This window comes from Zalophus californianus, chromosome 10 (genome assembly GCF_009762305.2).
Source record: "Zalophus californianus isolate mZalCal1 chromosome 10, mZalCal1.pri.v2, whole genome shotgun sequence".
Lineage (NCBI taxonomy): Eukaryota > Metazoa > Chordata > Mammalia > Carnivora > Otariidae > Zalophus > Zalophus californianus.
The window spans coordinates 108,112,287-108,130,793 of record NC_045604.1 but is presented as its reverse complement, the minus strand read 5'-3'; the positions used below and the strand labels follow the sequence as shown (position 1 = coordinate 108,130,793).

The window sequence follows — 18,507 nt, the reverse complement described above, 5'->3', positions numbered from 1 at the left end:
TCTGCCCCTCCCCACCATTTGTGCGTACACACACATGCGCTGTCTAAAAAATAAAATAAAATAATTAAAAAACTAGTTTTCCTGAGAGGGACGTGTGCTCACGCACGCACATGCAAGACCCAGTGAAGATAAGACTGGAGTTGCTGGAGCGCCAGCCAACATGAATCCCATCTCGCAACACAACTGGTTTCACAACAGAGACGTCTGATAACCCTCCTGTGACCCACAGCCGAGTGCTCGTTCCATCTGACACCGGGGCCATCGCCAGGGGTCCTGGGATGCTGATAAGGGGAGCAGAGTGCTCCACAGAAGAAAAGAGCTTAGACAAGTCATGCGTAGGGTGGCACACCGTGGAGATGGGCTCCCAGGGGACGGGCCTTACCAGGTGTGGGCCTTCGGAAGGTTGTCTGTGTTGGCGTCGATCAGGTGGATGGTGAAGAGCCGGGGCCCTGCCGCGCCTGTAGAACCTTACGAGAAGACATTCTAGTTAATGCACGTCAGAGGCAGGGCCCGGGCCCCACCGCCAAGCACACCCTCGGCCCCGTGCCCAGGCGGGCCGTCCTGCCGGAGGGTCACAGGCACACTTCACGAGGTAGCGTGAGCCTCCACCTGGCTTCGCATATGCTGACAGTGGCCATCCAGGGACCTGTACCAGACGTTCTAGAAAACCACAGGGGCAGAGCGAGGACTGGTGAGGACGCTCCTCCTGTCTCCTCCCCGCTCAAGTGGGGGTATCTGAAGGGGAAAAATCCTTAAACTACCAGTGATGTGTTTTTGGTTGTTGTGTTTTTAACAAATTTTCAGCAAGCAGGCCCACTCCTGGCAGAGGCAGCAGAGTTATAACAAAAAGCAAGATACGGGGCCGCGAAATCTCCGCAGGCAGAAGCAGGAGGGGAAGAGAAAAGACACAGACACCTGGGACGAGAGCCCAGGGGATGGAAGGAACCTCTGCCACCCCGAGCAGTCCTCGAAATATGGAAAAGTCTACCGGGAACATTCCCCATGTGAAATATATCTGCTATCACTATTAATACGCAAAATTCCATTTACTAGGTCTTAATATACTATTATTATTCAACTTTTTCCTTCTGGCTCTCAGGGTTATCAAAAATCTGGATATCACTTTTTTTTTTTTTTATCACAGTCAGAAGGGCCGAGAGACAGGATGCATACCCATCGGTGGAGCCCATCAGGCAGTGCATGTGCACAGAGGACGAAACTGAGGCCCAGGGAGGGCCCCTGGCACTAATGACCAACACGGTAGCCAGAGACTCCATCTCCTGATGCCCAGGCCAGGCCTCTCCCCCTCACACTCAGGACTGCAGTGAGAGAGCTGCTATCAGAAGACTCAGAAACGAATCCACGGTGCATTTAAAAACTCTGATTTCTTTCCCCAAAGCCTTGCCAGAGGGACGTGCCTAGGGGAGATGCGTGGGGCCAGGAGCCCCGCCTCCAGGTCAGTCACCTTGCAAAGCCTTGAAGCCTTGGAGAGGGACCCGAGTGGACCCGGTCACGAACTGCAGGAGCCTGGCCCTCCTCTCCTCGTCGAAGGTCTCCACAGCCTGCCAGAACCACCGGACGATGTTGCTGTCGGCCACGCAGTGCTTCAGCCGCGTGTTGGACTTCCAGTCGCTCACGTCGATTTTATCCAGGCCACCGATGATCAGCTGGGAAGGCGTTCGGCAGCAAGTTAGTCCTCAAACGTATGAACCAGGGTCAAGACACCCCCCCTACCCCAGTTCCCAGGACATGAGAGGAGGGAACTTATTGTGTCTGAACAAACAAGCCCCAGACTTGGACAAGCAGGGAGATCAGCAGTGTGCCCGATGCTGCCACCCCAGGCTGCTTTCCGACCCCCAGCCTGGGGGTTTTGTTACAACCACGTCTGCGTTCACGGTGTTGCGCAAGGAGTCGGTACGAAAGAACCAACTGGCAAGACCGAAGGGGCGGACTGTAAAATGGGGCCACATCCCAGGGACTTCGGGGGGCTGGGACAGGCAGAGCTCGAAGGCTGAGCGGAGGGACCGTGGCTGGAGTCGTGTGCACATGTCTGCCCGCGGTGGGAGGTGCCTCGCCGGGGACAGAAAGACAGAAGGATTTCACAGCCCTGAGCCATTTGGCATCGGAGGTGGGTAAGAGATGAATGAACCGCTATGTTCAAGCAGATGAAGTGTGATTACAGGAGACAATAATACTTTGTTCCAAGGCTAATAATAGCCAGAACAAAAACAGAAAGCTGACATGCTGGGAGAATCTGGTTATACACGAGATAATTTCCTCGATCCAAGGTGAGTACACAGGAGGCGGTTCGGAACCTCCACTGCTAGAGATCCTGAAAAATAGGATAAGCCACAGAACACCCTGCACAATGTCCAGAGAAGGATCTGGGCTGGCTGCCGCCAAGCAGAGAGACACGTGGCCTGATCCTAAACAGGCTCAGATGCCCTCGACGCCCCGCTCACTCTAGCCCTGGTATCCTGGAACCCCAAAAACCCCTGGCCTTGCTGGGGAACAGGTGAGCCTCACTCTGCTGCCATGTGTAAAACAAGAAAACACTGACCACTTTCACAACCTTGCACGCGGACTTGGCTCGGCCCAGTGAGCACGTACCTCTAGTTCCTTCTGGTCAAAAGGCTTCAGCAAGTGTTGAGGAATGAGTTCATTAAACCCTTTCTGAAGAGCTAAGAACTGGGCTTCGATCCCTCTCATGAACCTCCAGTTTACATACAACCTGAAGGACAAATTCACAAGTTGGAGGCAATGCAAACGGTTCACAAGAACAACTTTTCCTCTGTAGTGGGTTCTGCCATCATCTGCTGAACCTAACGCCCTGCTGCCAGGCCTCCCGGGGTGGGGGTGGGGCCGATGGGGGGGAATGAAACCCCCAGCAGCTGTTAAGATCGGGTTAAAAATAAGTCAGCACAGGCCTTGACACATTCTGATGCTTTACTAAAAACAGGACTAGGAATTGACCTGACCTGTTACAGCAAGTGCCATCATTTTAAAAAGTAGACTTAGGGGCACCTGGGTGGCTCAGTCGTTAAGCGTCTGCCTTTGGCTCAGGTCATGGTCCCAGGGTCCTGGGATCGAGCCCCCACATTGGGCTCCCTGCTCAGCAGGAAGCCTGCTTCTCCCTCTCCCACTCCCCCTGCTTGTGTTCCCTCTCTCGCTGTGTCTCTGTCAAATAAATAAATAAAATTCTTTAAAAAAAAGTAGATTTAGGGCGCCTGGGTGGCTCAGATGGTTAAGCGTCTGCCTTCGGCTCAGGTCATGATCCCAGGGTCCTGGGATCGAGTCCCGCATCGGGCTCCCTTCTCCTTGGGAGCCTGCTTCTCTCTCTGCTTCTCTCTCTCTCTCTCTCTCTCCCTCTGTCTCTCATGAATGAATAAATAAAATCTTTAAAAAAAAAATAAAAATAAAAAAAAGTAGATTTAAAAATAAGATATGGGGATGCCGTGAGAGCCACACACCAGTCTGGCCGCCCAAGCACTCCAACGCGCCCATATGCTTCCAGATTTCCAGTGTAAGTGACATGTCATTTCTTTGCCGTCAGAGGTGGGACCACAATGGAGGAGACTTCCTTGAGACTGAGCTCAAGGAAACTTCTAGGCTCCATTCTCTCCTGCGCTCACCACCTTCACACCCAGAATCAGGAGGCCACTTGGCAATCCATTCCGCCACTTGGGCTCGGGGGTCATTACTGTCCCTTCAACAGGTCAAGCCTGGTGGCATCGGGCCTCCTCCATGCAGAGCTCCCACTGCTGAACCCGACAGTTATGTGATTCTGGCCACACATGCCGGCGGGGACAGGGAAGCCTCTAACAGTGAAGGAGCCTTGACCATCTAAATGTGGACCCAGCCATGCCCAAGACGGTCCCGGGCACCCGGAGGCCCCACCAGCGGCCACCAAGGTTCCCTGGAACATTACCGGACATATTCTTTCTTGTTCTCCTCTGTGACAGGAACGTTTCGGCCATTGGGTTTCAGTTCGTGCTGAAGAATCCTCCCGAAAGCATTGTGTTCCACACAGAAAGTGTGGTCCAGCACAGGGGTGATATCGTTCTCTCTGTCAAAGTTAGGACAGAAGACGGATGTCAGATCTTTGCCGCTTTTATACAGCAGGGAAGAGAACAGGAGCGGGAACAATCCGGGGCACAGACAGACAGATGGCATTTACTGACTGACACCCCGGAGCTGCAGGAGGGAGGAGAGAGGAGCCTCGGGCAGACACAGAGCCCGTGCCTGGGCAGGGGGGCAGGCCCTGGGAGGAGGCGGGGGACCCCAGCTCCACATCCAGATGTGCCCTTGACTCTCAGCTTCCCCCTTCGCAGGATGGTGATGGTAGCGCTATCATTCTGTGATCTTACAAGACACGGTGACCTGATTGCTTTGTCAACTGAGTCTCTGAACAGAGGGAGGGATTCATGAAGAGTCAACTGAGTCAAAGGAAAAGCAACCTGCAGGGAGACACACCTAGACGATACGGTCCCCCCCTGTAAGGCAGCCATTCACACAGAGTAGCCCTTGAGAGTTCAAACAGACTCCTCCGCCTGCCGCACTTCTTGAAACACAGAGTGAAAGATCTCCTACGTACGGGCTGGAGGCCCTACCCCCCGCAGACTGCCCGTTCCCAGCAGGGGCCGCGGGCCAACAGAGCGCAGGACGCAACTGAGTTCAGGTCCTCGGCACGTCCTCCCTCTGCCAGAGCCTGGGTCTCTCGCTCCCGTGGCATCAGCTCACTGACAAGGACCTGCGGCAGCACCCACGGTCACCGTGGAAGGGGGCCAGCTGCATTCAAGAGCGTTTTAGGAGAATTCTAAAACAAAGGTGACTAGAATTTTTCCTGATCCTCTTCTTGTATCAAATGTTTTGACATAAGGTACTTCGATACTAATTTTGTTTTTGATACTTTCCCTCCAGAGATTAACTGGAGACCCCCCCCCCAGAGAGTCAAAAGCAAAACACCCACCCACCTATGAGGCTCGGGGGACTAACACTTGTGATCCTTCCTTAATAATTTGAGGGGACAACAAAAGAAATCAGTCTATGAAGTGAAACTGGCCAAACATCATGAAGAACATTAAGTCAACTGAGTATTTCTTACTCAATCTACTTTTACGTTTCTGGTTGTAAAACAGCATTTTCTTTATTTCTCTTCTCCAACTTCACACCCACCCCTCAAAAAACATTCACATGCGCACACACACACGCATACAGAACAATTCTATCCGGTGTACGAGACAGTGGCAATGCATTCACTGAACAGTGAGGCTGTACTTACAGAATCCATACTAAGCTCTTATGTAACTCTGGGTCCACCGACTCCAAATCCGAGAGCTGGATGGGTTTTCCCAGTAGCTGCTTATAGAAGGGAACCGTGAAGCCCCCATTTATGTAGTGGCCGTGGAACACGGCGAGACCCATGATCCGGCCCACAAAATGGAAATAAGACAGATGGTCCTGTAGGGGGCACCAGAGAACACGAATTCAGTAGGAAAAGGCCGAGCCGAAGTAGATACCTTTGTGCTTTCTCCAAGCTTCTTGGGAGAACGAACTGTCCCATCTGACTCGGTTGGTTACTCACAGGTTGTGCTCACAGATGGAGGAAAGAAGGCTGGTCAGGTAGTCAAAACCCAGAGCACGTCTTTATAGATCATCTGAGTATTTGATAGGCCCCGAGTGCAAACACCTCCTCGGGATTGCTACATCATTTGTGGCACTCAGTGTAAAAGGAAAACGCAGAACACCCCTTACTCAAAAATTACGAATTCAAAGGGCAGCCGCAGACTCAAACCAAGCAGAGGCCCTTCTAAGTGCAGGGCGCCCGAGTGCACTGCGTTACCGAGAAGGAGAGCAGAGGGCAATTCCCCGCCTTCTACCATCCCTCCCGAGTCCCTGGGGGAAAGCGGAAGAGAAAAAAACCCAAAGAAGGAAGAAAAAACAAAAAAGGAACATAAAGGAAAAGTCTCTGCACATGAAGCAGAAAAACCAGAGCTGTACTGGTTTTTAACGGGGAAACACACACCTCTGCTTTCAGTCGGAATTAGAATCAGAATTCATCAAAACCTCACTGCCATCTTGGTAAAAGACTCTGCTCTGTCACATCTGAACGCTTGTAGAGAGCTGGTCCCCAGACTTTGCCTCAGGGGCCGTGGGCCCGGCAGCGGTGACCACGGGACACCCCACGGGGACAGTCCTCCACGAGCACTCGTGGCCAAGAAGGCCGATCATGGAAAATTCCACTTCTGACTGGGAGGAGGAGGGGCGTCATAGCCCACGTGTCAGAATGACACGGTCCACAAATACAGTCCTCATACCTCGGTTCCCCCAAATGGCAACAAAGGCCTTGTGAGTGTTCGAAGCAGCTCGGTTTCACTCTTGTTGTCTTTGACAATAACATACCCAGGGCTCCCAGGCACAGAACACACGGGAGAGAAATCAGCCACGTTACTCCAGTTCCCACTCTCCTTCTCAGTGTCTATTTACCAGAGACTCTTAAGTCTACAACGAGTAAACCAAGGATAGAGACCAAACCTGAAAATCCATTTTAAAAAATGTTCCTATTTGCTCCCTCTTTACTCGTGAATACTTACGGGGTTGATTGAAGAGTCTGGGTTGATCTGCAACATGTAAATGTTGTCCGTAGAATACTGGAAGAGTCCATAGTACGGATTCAACATTTCGTGGCACAATAAATAAAGCCACTCCCTAGGAAAAAAAAACAATGAGTCATTTTATACGTGCGGAAGTGTCCGGTCTTCTGTCTTACCCAAAGGACTGATTCCCTGAGCCCTGGAAGGCCCCACCGGCAGGATACCCTGCTCTGAGAGAAGGTGACTTGCGCAGACTGGGAAGTAACAACTTGCTTCTGGTCGAATGAGAGATGGCTTTTCTGGCCCAGATCCCCCACAGCTCTGAAGCTGAGGAAGACCCACGGCGGCCTAGAGTCAGGACCGCCTCCCAAGGGCAGTGTTCTCGACAGTTACCGTGTCACCTCAGCTAAAGATGTTCTCTGCTACTGTGCAAAGGTCCACATCTCAGGTGATGATGTTCATGATGCGGTAATAACGGACAAAAGTACGAGAGATCCTACTTTTATTTTAGAAAGAGTGCGCGTGCGCGCACATATACACAAAACAGGAAGGATATCTACGCAAGAAAGTGGAGGAAGATGTACAGGACACACTGACAGTAATTAACGATAATTAGCATTCCGGGGCATTTGCAGTTTTCTTTTGCTTCTTTCTAGAAAGTTTTTAAATTTCCAATTGCAACGTGTTATCAACACTTACGTGAGGAGAAGATATTTGTGGGAAGATGGATTAAGAATGACTTTTGCCCTTCATAATCTCCTATCTTGTCGAATTCTTATCTTTTGCCATAAACATTTACTGCTTTTCTTTTTCTTTTGAGAGAGAGAGCACAGAAGCAGGGAAGGGGCAGAGGGAGAGGGGGAGAGAGAGTCCTAAGCAGGCTCCACGCCCAGCAGACAGCCCAACGTGGGACTCGATCTCACCACCCTGAGACTGTGACCTGGGCCCAAATCAGGAGTCAGACGCTCAACCGACTGAGCCCCCCAGGCACCCCAACGTTTATTGCTTTTATAATTTAAAAAACAAGCTTAATACTTTAATTCTAATGGTTCTAAAATCTGGATGGGAGATCTAAGAATAAATTATTTTCAGAATTCCTGTATATTCCAATCATTATAAAAAAAAAGCCCCAAATCAGAAACCATCAAACAAAACAAGCATTCTCAATAGAATCTGCAGGAATGTGGGGAAAATGTGGGGAAGACCATACAGAAGCACCTGTGGCACTTTTAACAAAGACTCTTTTCTTCTTTCTATTCAAAATTCCTTTCAAATGGATAAATTTCATTAAGAAAAACAGCCCCAAGTTCTATTCTGGAATTTCTTACTCTGTCAAATAGAAAAGGCAGAGAATTGAGAAACATTATGAAAGGATAAGCACACGTGCAAATAATCCAAGAACACTGTGAGAATACACAAAAAAAGATCAGACCACAACAAAATTATGTATCAAACTCAAAACAGAAAGGACGTGCTGGAAGCAATGAGACTCCAAATGTTACAAAATTCTTTACTAAAAAGGCAGAATTCCCCAACTGTAAGGCCTGGATTCATCCCCAAGTTTTAGAGTTTGCGTTTGAGAAGAGTCATTTTCAAAAGCCAAGGACCTGCAACTGTCTAGACAGGAAATGATTAAAACACAAGCAAACATTCGGACCGCGTCACGCACGAGGTAGGGAGGCATATTGGGTATGTTAAGGAAGTGGTAAGGGGAGAGCTAACTACACAGGCAAAATGGTTTTTTAACAATACAGGAAATGGTTCAGAACCAAACACGGGGGAAGTGAGTGTAGACTGATTCTCATCGACCAGATAATGAATGCAGGCACACACACACGGGATTTAAATTTCTCCATGGCTCTCCGAGATAGGTCTGATCCCCTGTAGACGTGAGGAAGGATCTGAGGGGTGAAACAATGCAAGACCCAGCCGGAGGCAGGAAAGCCAGCAGTCACAGCTCTTTCCACTAGAGCACCACGTCAACCAAGGGAGCTCCCCAAAGACCTCTCCACGTGGAAGACTTGATAAAAAACGGGTTATGCGGAAGGAACAGAACTCCAACCACACGAAACCAAGCTATTCACATGCGTGCCGGAATATGTAATACCAGCCATGCAAAGGAACGACAGTAGGTTGGAACAGTTCAGGATACTGAATTTCTCAGACTATAAAGGAAATAGCATAGAAGAGAAAATGCAAGTGGTCTGACTTGAACTGTTGAGGCAAATATGAATATATAACTAGGAAGATTCTCAGCTACAAAGGGGGACAGAAAACCTAAACCTCTTGCCCAGGACAGAATTTGTGTTATCAAGGGCCAACAGACGTTACGTTTGCCAAAAGAAAGATGGTTGCTAGCATCAAGATTGAGAATTTCAAGGAAGAACCTTGGGGTAGTCGTGAAAGGAAAAATGTTTCCCATGGAGAGCTGGTGCTGATGTGAGCTCACTGCTAGGCAAACGCATGCCTGTCTGCACCCTTTATCCCCGGTGGACTTGGCAGGAGGGCGGGAGGAGGGCAGAGACAGGCAGTGGGCAAAAGGTGGAGGCATGATTCTATCCAGGGCCAAAGGGCAGATCGTGACTTCTTGCTTTTTAATTCTTTTCGTTTGGCTGCTGAAAAAAAATCCCAGCTCTACCCAGAAACCAATTATAATTGGGCCACTTATAATGCTTGTCAGAACATAATTTTTCTTGGGGTAGCTGCTGTAGGGCTGAGAATTTGCCCCTAAATGGAGAGCACATGACACTGTTCTGTCCCCCTGACTTCCCAAGACACAGGCGCCTCCTTGGTAGCCTCTACCAGAGCTGGGGTTTTAGAATTACTTGTGTAATTCTTTCATTAATGTCTGTACCTCATGAGACTGAGAACACCTTTGGATGGGGACTTTGGAGGGGTGAAGGGGCCAGAGAACACGTTAACTTTGTTTATTATTGTATCCCTAGTGCCTTGTACATGGTGGAGTCTTGACATTTAATGGTTAATGAATAGACACAATTCTTACAAGAGCACACAAATTATAGGGGTGTTCTTGAAGAACATCCAGTCATGTGAAGACTCCGTCATGGGTGATAATTTTTCTCATTTTATATTTTGTTACCATGGAATCAATACATGAGTATGTTATGATAACATAAAAAGATAAAAAAGTGCTGGAGCAATGCGACCACTGTGGACAACAGTATGGAGGTTCCTCCAAGAATTAAAAATAGAAATACCATGTAATCCAGTAATTCCACTACTGGGTATTTACCCAAAGAAAATGGAGACACTAATTCAAAAAAGTCATAAGCGCTCCTGTGCTTACTGCAGCATTATTTACAACAGCCAAGATATGGAAGCAACTTCAGTGTCCACGGACAGACGAACGGGTAAGGATGGGATGTACACACACCAGGGAATGTGAATCATAAAAGATGATGAGAGCTTGCCATTCGTGACCACATGGATGGACCCAGAGGGTATGATGCTGAGTGAACTAAGTCAGATAGAGAAACACAAATACCATATGATTTCACTTACATGTGGAATCTAAAAAATACAACAAAGCAAAGGAACAAAGCAGAAACAGACCCGTAAAGACAGAGAACGGATGGTTGCCGGAGGTGAGGGGGCTGGGGAGGGGGTCACGAAATGGGTGAAGGGGGGGGAGGTGCGGGAACGAGGCAGAATCACGGGGAGAAAGGGCACAGCATAGGGTCACGGTCAGCGGCCGGGCGGCAGCGCTCGCTGGACGGTGACAGGTGGCGGCCACACCTGGGAGCAGAGCATTTAGGAAACCCTGTGTTGCACACCTGAAACTAACGTCACACTGTATGTCAAGTATACTGCAATAAAACAACAACTCGGGGATGAGCAAGAGAAAATAAACTAGACTGCTCAGAACCACCGCTTCTGCTCACGTTAAGCAAACAGGCTGGAAGAAAACAGCACTGGAAGTCGGAATCTCCCAGAAGCAGGGGGAAAACAAGCCAAGATGGGAAATGAAAACAGGAGGGACCGGAAGGGTCCGTCCAGGGAGTCCAGGTCGGGGTAACAGGCCCTTCAGCAAGAGCAAAGCAGGGAGGCAGAAGACAGGAGGTCCCGTGAGCAGGAAGAGGCGCTGCTTCGGTGGACCCCGGACCCCTGTCGGGAGGGGCTCTTCTGGGACCTGGGGACCCGGCGGGGTCAGGAGCACTCCCGGGCGCACGGGCCATGCCGGCCGCGGCCCCGGGGGAACGCGGGGAGCTCGGGGGCAGGGAGGGACCGTGTGAGCAGACCCCAGAGGACAGAAGGAATAAGCTACGTGACAATCTCGGGACACTCTAGGCCGAGGGGACACGAAGGCAAAGGGCCGAGGGAGGCCGCCGCGAGAGAGCAGCGGCCGGAGGGCAGAGGCCATGGGCCAGGCCTGGGGGCGACCTGTGGGGTGTTAGCTGGGAGCCTGGGGCCGGGGGAGGACCGGCAGAGTCTCCAGAAAGCTGGCGGCGGCCTGTGCAGGGCAGTGAGGGGCAGCGGGGGGCGGGGGGGGGGGGGCAGAGGGGCCACAGGTGATCTGGACAGGGCTCTCTGCCGAGGGCCACGGGTGGAGCTCTGGGAGGTGACAAGGGAGGGCGTGAGGGCGGGCTGGGCACCGAGGAAGGAGAAACAAGAAGCTAGTGTGAGGGGCCATAAGAGATTCGGGACCATTAGGTTTAGGAGGCTTTACAAATCCCTAAGAAGAGCCCAGGACAAACAGGTGCGGGGTTGAGGGGGGCGAGGGGCGGGGTCCAGGCTCAGAGACGGAACCCAGGGCGCACTCAGGCGACCCCGGGACTGAGCCAGGGGCTGCTGATGCTCCGGGGTGAGGAGCACCCGCACAGGGCACTGGCAGGAGGCAAACAGAGAGAGGGTGGTGTCCCAGAATCGAGTGGAAAAAGTGCTTCGAGAATAGGGAGTGACCAACGATGTCAGGTGCTGCTGACAGAGCAGGACAGATGAAGGCCACAGAGTCATCGTGGGGTCGGGGGAGAGGGAGGCTGGGGGAGATCCCCGACCAGGGAGCTTCAGAGGCCAGAAACGTTTGCTGAGGACAGCGGGGGAGGGGGTGTGGAGAGGAAGCGAGGGATGTGGAAGCAGGGCTGGGGATGCGCACAGCTCTCGCGAGGGATTCTGCTCCAAGGAGAACAGAGAAACAGGTCAGTGACCGAGGGAGTAGTTTTTAACAAATTTGTGTTTGCCTTGGAATTTCTCATTGCTTTTCTTTTTACTTTGCTCTATTTGCCTTTAGGGCCTCCTTAAAGCGTACACAGGGAGGGGATACAGCGTCCAGCGAAGGTCGGGGGGGCATGTTTATTTAAGAAGGGAGCAGTGGTAGCGCACGCGTACGGAGATGAGACTGACCCGAGAGAAAGGAACATTCTGAGGAAATGAGATAGATGCGAACAACAGTAGGAGCATGAGGACCTGGCCGCGTTGTGCGAAGGGCAGGGCCGCTCTTCTATGGGAACACACCTGGGCCATTGAGGGCCACGCAGGGCATATGGGGCCCCATGGGTCTAGATGCTGGCAGACTGGATATTTGGTGGCAGTGAGGAAATACTCTCTACTTTGCTTCTGTGTCCTCAGTTAAAGGGAAGCAGAGTCAGCAGCTGAGAGCGAAGGTGGGCGGGAGCGAGGGAGAGGTCTGAGGACGCGCACAGGCGGGAGGCGAGAGAAGCATCGACAGAAGCACGGCACGGCTGCAGAGGCCGCTGAGCCCTCCCGGAGGCTGGCGTCCCTAAGGGGGACAGAGGCCAGCAGTGTGGCGGGCATCTTCCTCCAGCTACCCGCCGCTGCTCAGCCGAGGCCCGGCAGCCCCAGGATGGGACTGTTGGAGGTTTTGCTGGACAAGTGCAACAAATGGAAAGAGGAGCAAGGCAGTGATGATGGTGGTGGATTACATGTCAGCAGGAAGTAAGGAAGGGAAGGGGGGAGAAAAATAGAAAAAAGGCAGTAGACTCTGGATGATGGGTGGTCCTGGATGGGGCTAAATTACTTCTGGTGAAGGAAGGACTAAAATCAGATTGTCATCAGACCACCCGCTCAGTGACACTGGGTGCTGGAAGACAGGACAGCAATGTTTTCAAAGGTCTGAATGAAAATTACTTTCTTGGGGCGCCTGGGTGGCTCAGTCATTAAGCGTCTGCCTTTGGCTCAGGTCACGATCCCAGGGTCCTGGGATCGAGCCCTGCATCAGGCTCCCTGCTCAGCGGGACACCTGTTTCTCCCTCTCCCACTCCCCGCTGCTTGTGTTCCCTCTCTCGCTGTCTCTCTGTCAAATAAATAAATAAAATCTTTAAAAAAAAGAATTACTTTCTCCCTAGAAGTCTATAAAAAAAGCGAACTATTAACGTGCAAATTAACAGATATTTTCCATAAGACCTTGGAAGATTCACCTCCCACAGGCCCTTTCTAAGAAAGCTACTTCAGGATATACTCCAGTAACATGAGGGAGTAAACCAAGGAAGAGGAAGCTGTGGGATCCACAAATCAATGCTCTGACCTAGGAAAGCAGCAAAGGCCCATGACGATGATGGTGCAGAAGGCCCAGAGAACCACCAGTCAGGACTGGACAGTCTCCACAAGGGAGACACATGGAAGAAGGGGGCAAGGGGGGGGGTGGTAAAAGATGAAGCTTAACGGGGCAATAAAGACAAAGCCTGGTTGGTTTTTTTTTTTTAAAGACAAATATGAAGAAATTCTTGGAAAAATTAAAATTTGTTCAAAAGGCTAAAATAACCTCTAGAATACCACTTAACACCTCAGTGAACGATATTTACATGGTCACGATAATATAAACAATGTACTGATTTTCAACTCTTAAAAATAATAGGTAGACAAGCACAGGCTACAGAACAGACTATGAACCTTCAACCTTGATGATGCAAAAGTATGCCAGATGCCAGGATGTAGGAGGCAAAGGGGGAAGGATTCCTGAAGGGGAAGTCAGGAGGATTTATGTCCTTTTTGCTTATGAAAAAGAGGGTCAAGAGATCATGTCTCTAGTTGACAAACCAAAAATAATGGTGAAAACACAGTATGTAGTTACAAAGACAATGAAAGAAGATCTACAAATGGCGACAGCACCAAACTAGGAAGTGAGAGTATTAAATTAGATCCTCACCACAAGCATTACCCAAGTCTGTGTCTATGACCATACATCCTGAAGTCAACGCATAATGTCTGAACTTGGCCAATTTAGTGACATAACGTTACCTATTAGAAGAGAGAGTTAAAAGAGCAAAAAAGGCAGTTGTCTCAAAGGTGTAAAGAGGTAAGATGGGAAATAACAGTTTTTCATTCTTCTATTTTTAAGATCATTTGCATGAATGATTTTGACCAACGAGTCACTTTGCAAAATTCCTTTGACACCAGTGCCCCGGAAGTCCTCTCCTGGGAAAAGCAAGGCTGCTTCACTCCCAGACTGATTTCAGGAGCAGGTCCCTCGTGTTTCAGGTTCAGAGCTGCCAGATGAAGTGGGGGATGGGGAGGATGGTAGAAAAGCTGAAACCTATCTTTCCAAGAAGTAAATTCAGGGTGAAGGAGATGTGCCTTCTGGTGGATGTGACACAGCTTCGTTCCCAGGAGCACTGAAGGCCATGCGGGGGTCCTGACTGCCCCAGGACAAGCGCCCTCAAAAACCTCCCGTCCCGGCGGCCCAGAGCCCAGCGCAGTAGCAAGTGGGGCCACCCCAGCTCCTCACCTCGCCACTCCGCCATAATCCAAACCTTCTTCTCCCCGGAACTTCACCATCAGCCGCTTCTTCAGATCCTTCGGCCGCATCTTCATGATCTGGCGGTAAGACTCCTGCTCGGCAAAATGACAGTGTCAGAGAGAAGAACAGGTGGCATTCTTGGAGTTACAGAAAGGTGAAAGGTTGTCAGTGATGGAGCCCAAATCAGGATGCACATTCATTTAAATCCGAGTCTGATCTGGTTCCCATTCAGAGTGTTGATTTGGTGTCCCGTATGCGGCGGCTTGTCGCCGGATCTCCCCAGTCTCCCTCAGAATCGACAAGGCAGCCCGTGCCAGGCGAAACCGCACCGAAAGGACACACACACCCGCATTTTCAGCACGATCACTAAAGGCTTAACAGCAACCATCCTCACTACAGCCCATGTTCTCCACAAAATTTAATTTTAATGTGCCATACTAAGAACAGCTTATATATTTTATTTTTTCTTAAGATTTTATTTATTTGCCAGAGAGAGAGAACGTACAAGGGGGGACAGCAGGCAGAGGGAGAGAGTGAGGGAAGCTCCCTGCTGGGCAGGGACCCCGATGCGGGGCTCGACCCCAGGACCCTGAGATCATGACCTGAGCCGAAGGCAGACGCTCAACCGACTGAGCCACCCAGGCATCCCAACTTACATATTTTAACCAAAATGAAGACATCCCTAGAGAATCTGAACAGTAAAAGAATTCTGAGCCTGTTTTTATATCTGAGGTGAAGAGTCACATGATTTGCACGGAGTCAAAAAAGCAAAAAAAAAAAAAAAGCGTTTAAGTAAGACATACTACTAGCTTACCCAAAACACAGAACAGGTGGCCAGCCCAGCCTTCCCCCGGGTTCAGTCTTTTGAGTGGAACTCACTAAATGTTTGTAGATATTTTCAATGATAAGGCACTTAAGAATCTTTCCATGCTTTAAATGTAATGTAATTCAAGCTTTAGAACCCAAGAGTCTTGAAAGAGGATGCTGAGTGGAAATGATCTGGCAGCAACATGTCAGTAATTCAGCACTTTCCTCTCCCCGGCAACCACTGAAGACTGCTCAATGGCCATTTTGGCTGATCTGTCCATATCACCCAACGCTGGCTGAGCTCGGGTGTCGAGCCTGGCCCTGGGCACTTCCTCAGTGCCCATCACCAGGAAGACCTCACTGGGCTCCCCACAGCCCCCGGCCTCGCCCTCCGTGCCCCTCTCGCAGCCGCTGCAGCCCAGTGGGGATCTGAGTTCAGTTCTTCTCCAGTCTCCTTTGATCACTTCTGCCAGTGGTTCCACAAAGGCAGGCAGGATATGGCCCAAACATCACTGAGATTTTACCTTCTGATCAGAGGTGCCTGCCTGTTTAGAGGTCTTGATCCCACCGGGGAGCTGTATGAAGGACGGAACCCTGATTTTCAGGAACCACCTGATCGTCCTATTTCCAGAAAACACATTAAAAATATGGTGGCCAGCTGGCCACTAAGCTTCTCTGAGGAGGCAAAGCCATTAGGTGAAACTCTGTGTAAGACAACAGAAGGAATGACTGGTTCTAAAGAAACCATGCAGATAGCGGGAATATATAATCTGCACAGAGCAGATAAGAGGACTGACAGTATTATTTAGCACTAGTTTCCATATAAATCTCTTTATTTTCACTTCAGAAGTTCTTGAGCTTTTAAACTCTTACCAAAGGAGAAAAGTCTCTCTGTGGCCATTGGTCCTGAAAAAGACCTACAATTTGCTGAGTAAATAAAATCAAGACCTGAAGGGGCGCCTGGGTGGCTCAGTCGGTGAAGCGTCTGCCTTTAGCTCAGGTCATGATCCCAGGGTCCTGGGATCAAGCCCCACACCGGGCTCCCTGCTCAGTGCGGAGCCTGCTTCTCCCTTTCCTCCCCGCTTCTGCTCTCTCTCGCTGTCTTTGTCTCTCTCTCAAATAAATAAAATCTTTCAAAAAACAAAAAAATCAAGACCTGAAACACCAAACAGAAAGAACTCACTGTTAACAGAGTTGAACCGTCTATGCCTCACTGCTGGTTGCACTGAATCCCATACCTCAAATATTTCTTCTCTGGATACTTCGATGCGGCAATGACCGGCTTGGGGCTGCTGAAGTGAAAGTTCGTGTCTGAGGACCTTCAGCTTCTGGACTAAATCTCTTTCATATCTCTGGGCAGGAAGCTCCTCGTCTTCCACAGAGCCCTCACTGGGCAATGGCAGCGGTTGGCTGGGCTCCTTTAGTTGGCACTGGTGACTTGAGGAGAAGACAAGCATCAAGGTCACTCCAAAAGTAGCGGCCAAGGGAGCTGCAAGCAAGGGCCCCCCCCATACCAAGCAACTGAGAGTTCGTTACACAGAACTTCAAGAAGAAATGTTCTCTCTGCTGACATAACCACGTACAAAGATACGTAAACACTGACAGTGTCCACCACTGGCCTAAATAGAGAAGTCTAGATACGTCCTAAGTCAAGAAGATACCCCAATTCCAAGCCACTGCTTATCCCATACATCCTCACTGCTATGAATAAAAGCAGAAATTGCGATCATTTATCGTGCATCTAGTATGTCTCTGAGAGACTGACCGACGCACTAGGAGATGCACCTCGGTGGCTAGAATTGCATGGAGCTGCAAGCTGATTATCGTAAAGAGGGCAAACAACGCGAGAGTAGTCTACTGGGAACCATTCCTCAGTTTCACAACCCAGACATTTCTAAGCCCACTCACAAAATTCCAGTAAAATCAAGGACTAGGAGGAGCAGAGGGATGAAGTGGCATTTATCTTTTTCAGGTTCTGCCCCCAAGGTCAGCTGTCAATGAGAAGCGCTACGTGGGCTCTTACGTTCTAGAGAACACAACAAACCTGGGACACTGAACGTGGGATCCAAGGTAACTCCCAGGTCCAAGTTGTCCGGGAATGACGGGCACAGGAAAAGGCTCCAGCGAGGAGCATTACCGACTGCGGCAGCCCTTCTGGGTGGTGACGAACAGACACTAAGAAAAAGCCTCATTTCACTGCCCCTCACTCTAAGGGCCACGCACTCCTCAGAGAGCCACATGTGGAAGCTTCGAGAATGGAGCTAAGACTGCCCTCTGAGTGAATTTCACTGAGGCTGCAAGCAAGAAAAGGGGGCAACAATACAGCTCCGAACAGCTCACAGCTTACTTGAGAGCTTGAGATATGCACCTGTCCACCGACTGTTTATCATATTTTACTTACACTTATTCTCCACTAATACACAAGGCAGTAGATAAATTAAGAGAAATATTAGTAGAAAACATTACATTATAAATGTAAGAGGTCAACAAAGATTTTATGAAAGTCTTACTTCATGATGTGATGTAATCTTGGGTCTGTAAACTGGGTGGTTCGGTTATTATGATCTACAAAATATATTCTCCCCGAAACTGTACTTCTGACTTCCCAGCCTGGTGGCAGTGGTCCAAGTTCATCACAATTCACACTGTTAAGGTCTCTACCAAAATGGAAGATAACAGAGAGGTTTGTCCATCTGCGTGTGGAGGCATAAGACCAAAACTTCAGCGAGAGGAGCCACAGGAATCCCTGATCAATGTGGCCATAGCCCAGTTTCACTAAGAGGGACAGTCATGGTGCTACTTACGCCAAACTCCCACCGAGTCCAGCCCTCTGTGCCACAAGTGGCAGCGACACCCGAGAGAGAAAAACGGAGCCCTCAGAGCCTATAACCGTGATGGTGAACCTGGCCCACCCAGGGAAGAGCATTTCTTACACCAAAGAGGGCCAAGTAGCAGGAAGCAGCTGACTGCTGTCAGAAAACTCTCTGTATTTACGAGCTAAATTAAATGCTCCAAGGTCACAGAGGTGTCCTCACTGAAAAGCTCCCAGAAGCCCGAGAGTAAAGCTCATGGGGACATAATAACATGCCTTCGAAATCTCTCCGTTCCGAGCAGGTGCGCCGGGAAGCGGCATTCTCATGCTTTAGGGGACTCTGTTCCACAAGTGTTTCTGATCCTACCCTCGCACTTAGTGATTTCAATACAGTCCAGTCATGTGGGAGCACAACATCACCGACCAGGTCGCTTGTCTAATTAGCACAAAAACTGACATTTCTTACAGTGGGGACTAAAGAGACACCTCATTCATTTGCAGGTAGGTAATGAATCTGAAATTCAACAGAGACTCGGAAAGTCAGCGATAGGAAGCTTGTTCTCAGATGAAACAAATTATGA

At 50.0% G+C, this 18,507-nt stretch overlaps 1 protein-coding gene across 3 annotated transcripts in view; it reads right to left on the bottom strand.

Annotated features, from left to right (window-relative positions):
* The window catches only part of SMURF1 (SMAD specific E3 ubiquitin protein ligase 1), a 108,661-nt gene that overhangs the window by 4,979 nt on the left and 85,175 nt on the right, over positions 1-18,507 (bottom strand). For 2 of the 3 annotated variants that reach the window (XM_027611281.2, XM_027611283.2), the window contains 9 exons: positions 17,625-17,771; positions 16,353-16,551; positions 14,296-14,399; positions 6,594-6,708; positions 5,282-5,460; positions 3,929-4,066; positions 2,611-2,731; positions 1,466-1,667; positions 383-467 (listed from right to left, as the gene is read on the bottom strand). In XM_027611281.2, coding sequence (XP_027467082.1) covers positions 383-467; positions 1,466-1,667; positions 2,611-2,731; positions 3,929-4,066; positions 5,282-5,460; positions 6,594-6,708; positions 14,296-14,399; positions 16,353-16,551; positions 17,625-17,771 — 1,290 coding nt within the window. The remainder of the gene's footprint in view (positions 1-382; positions 468-1,465; positions 1,668-2,610; positions 2,732-3,928; positions 4,067-5,281; positions 5,461-6,593; positions 6,709-14,295; positions 14,400-16,352; positions 16,552-17,624; positions 17,772-18,507) is intronic. The other variant, XM_027611282.2, reaches the window with a different exon arrangement.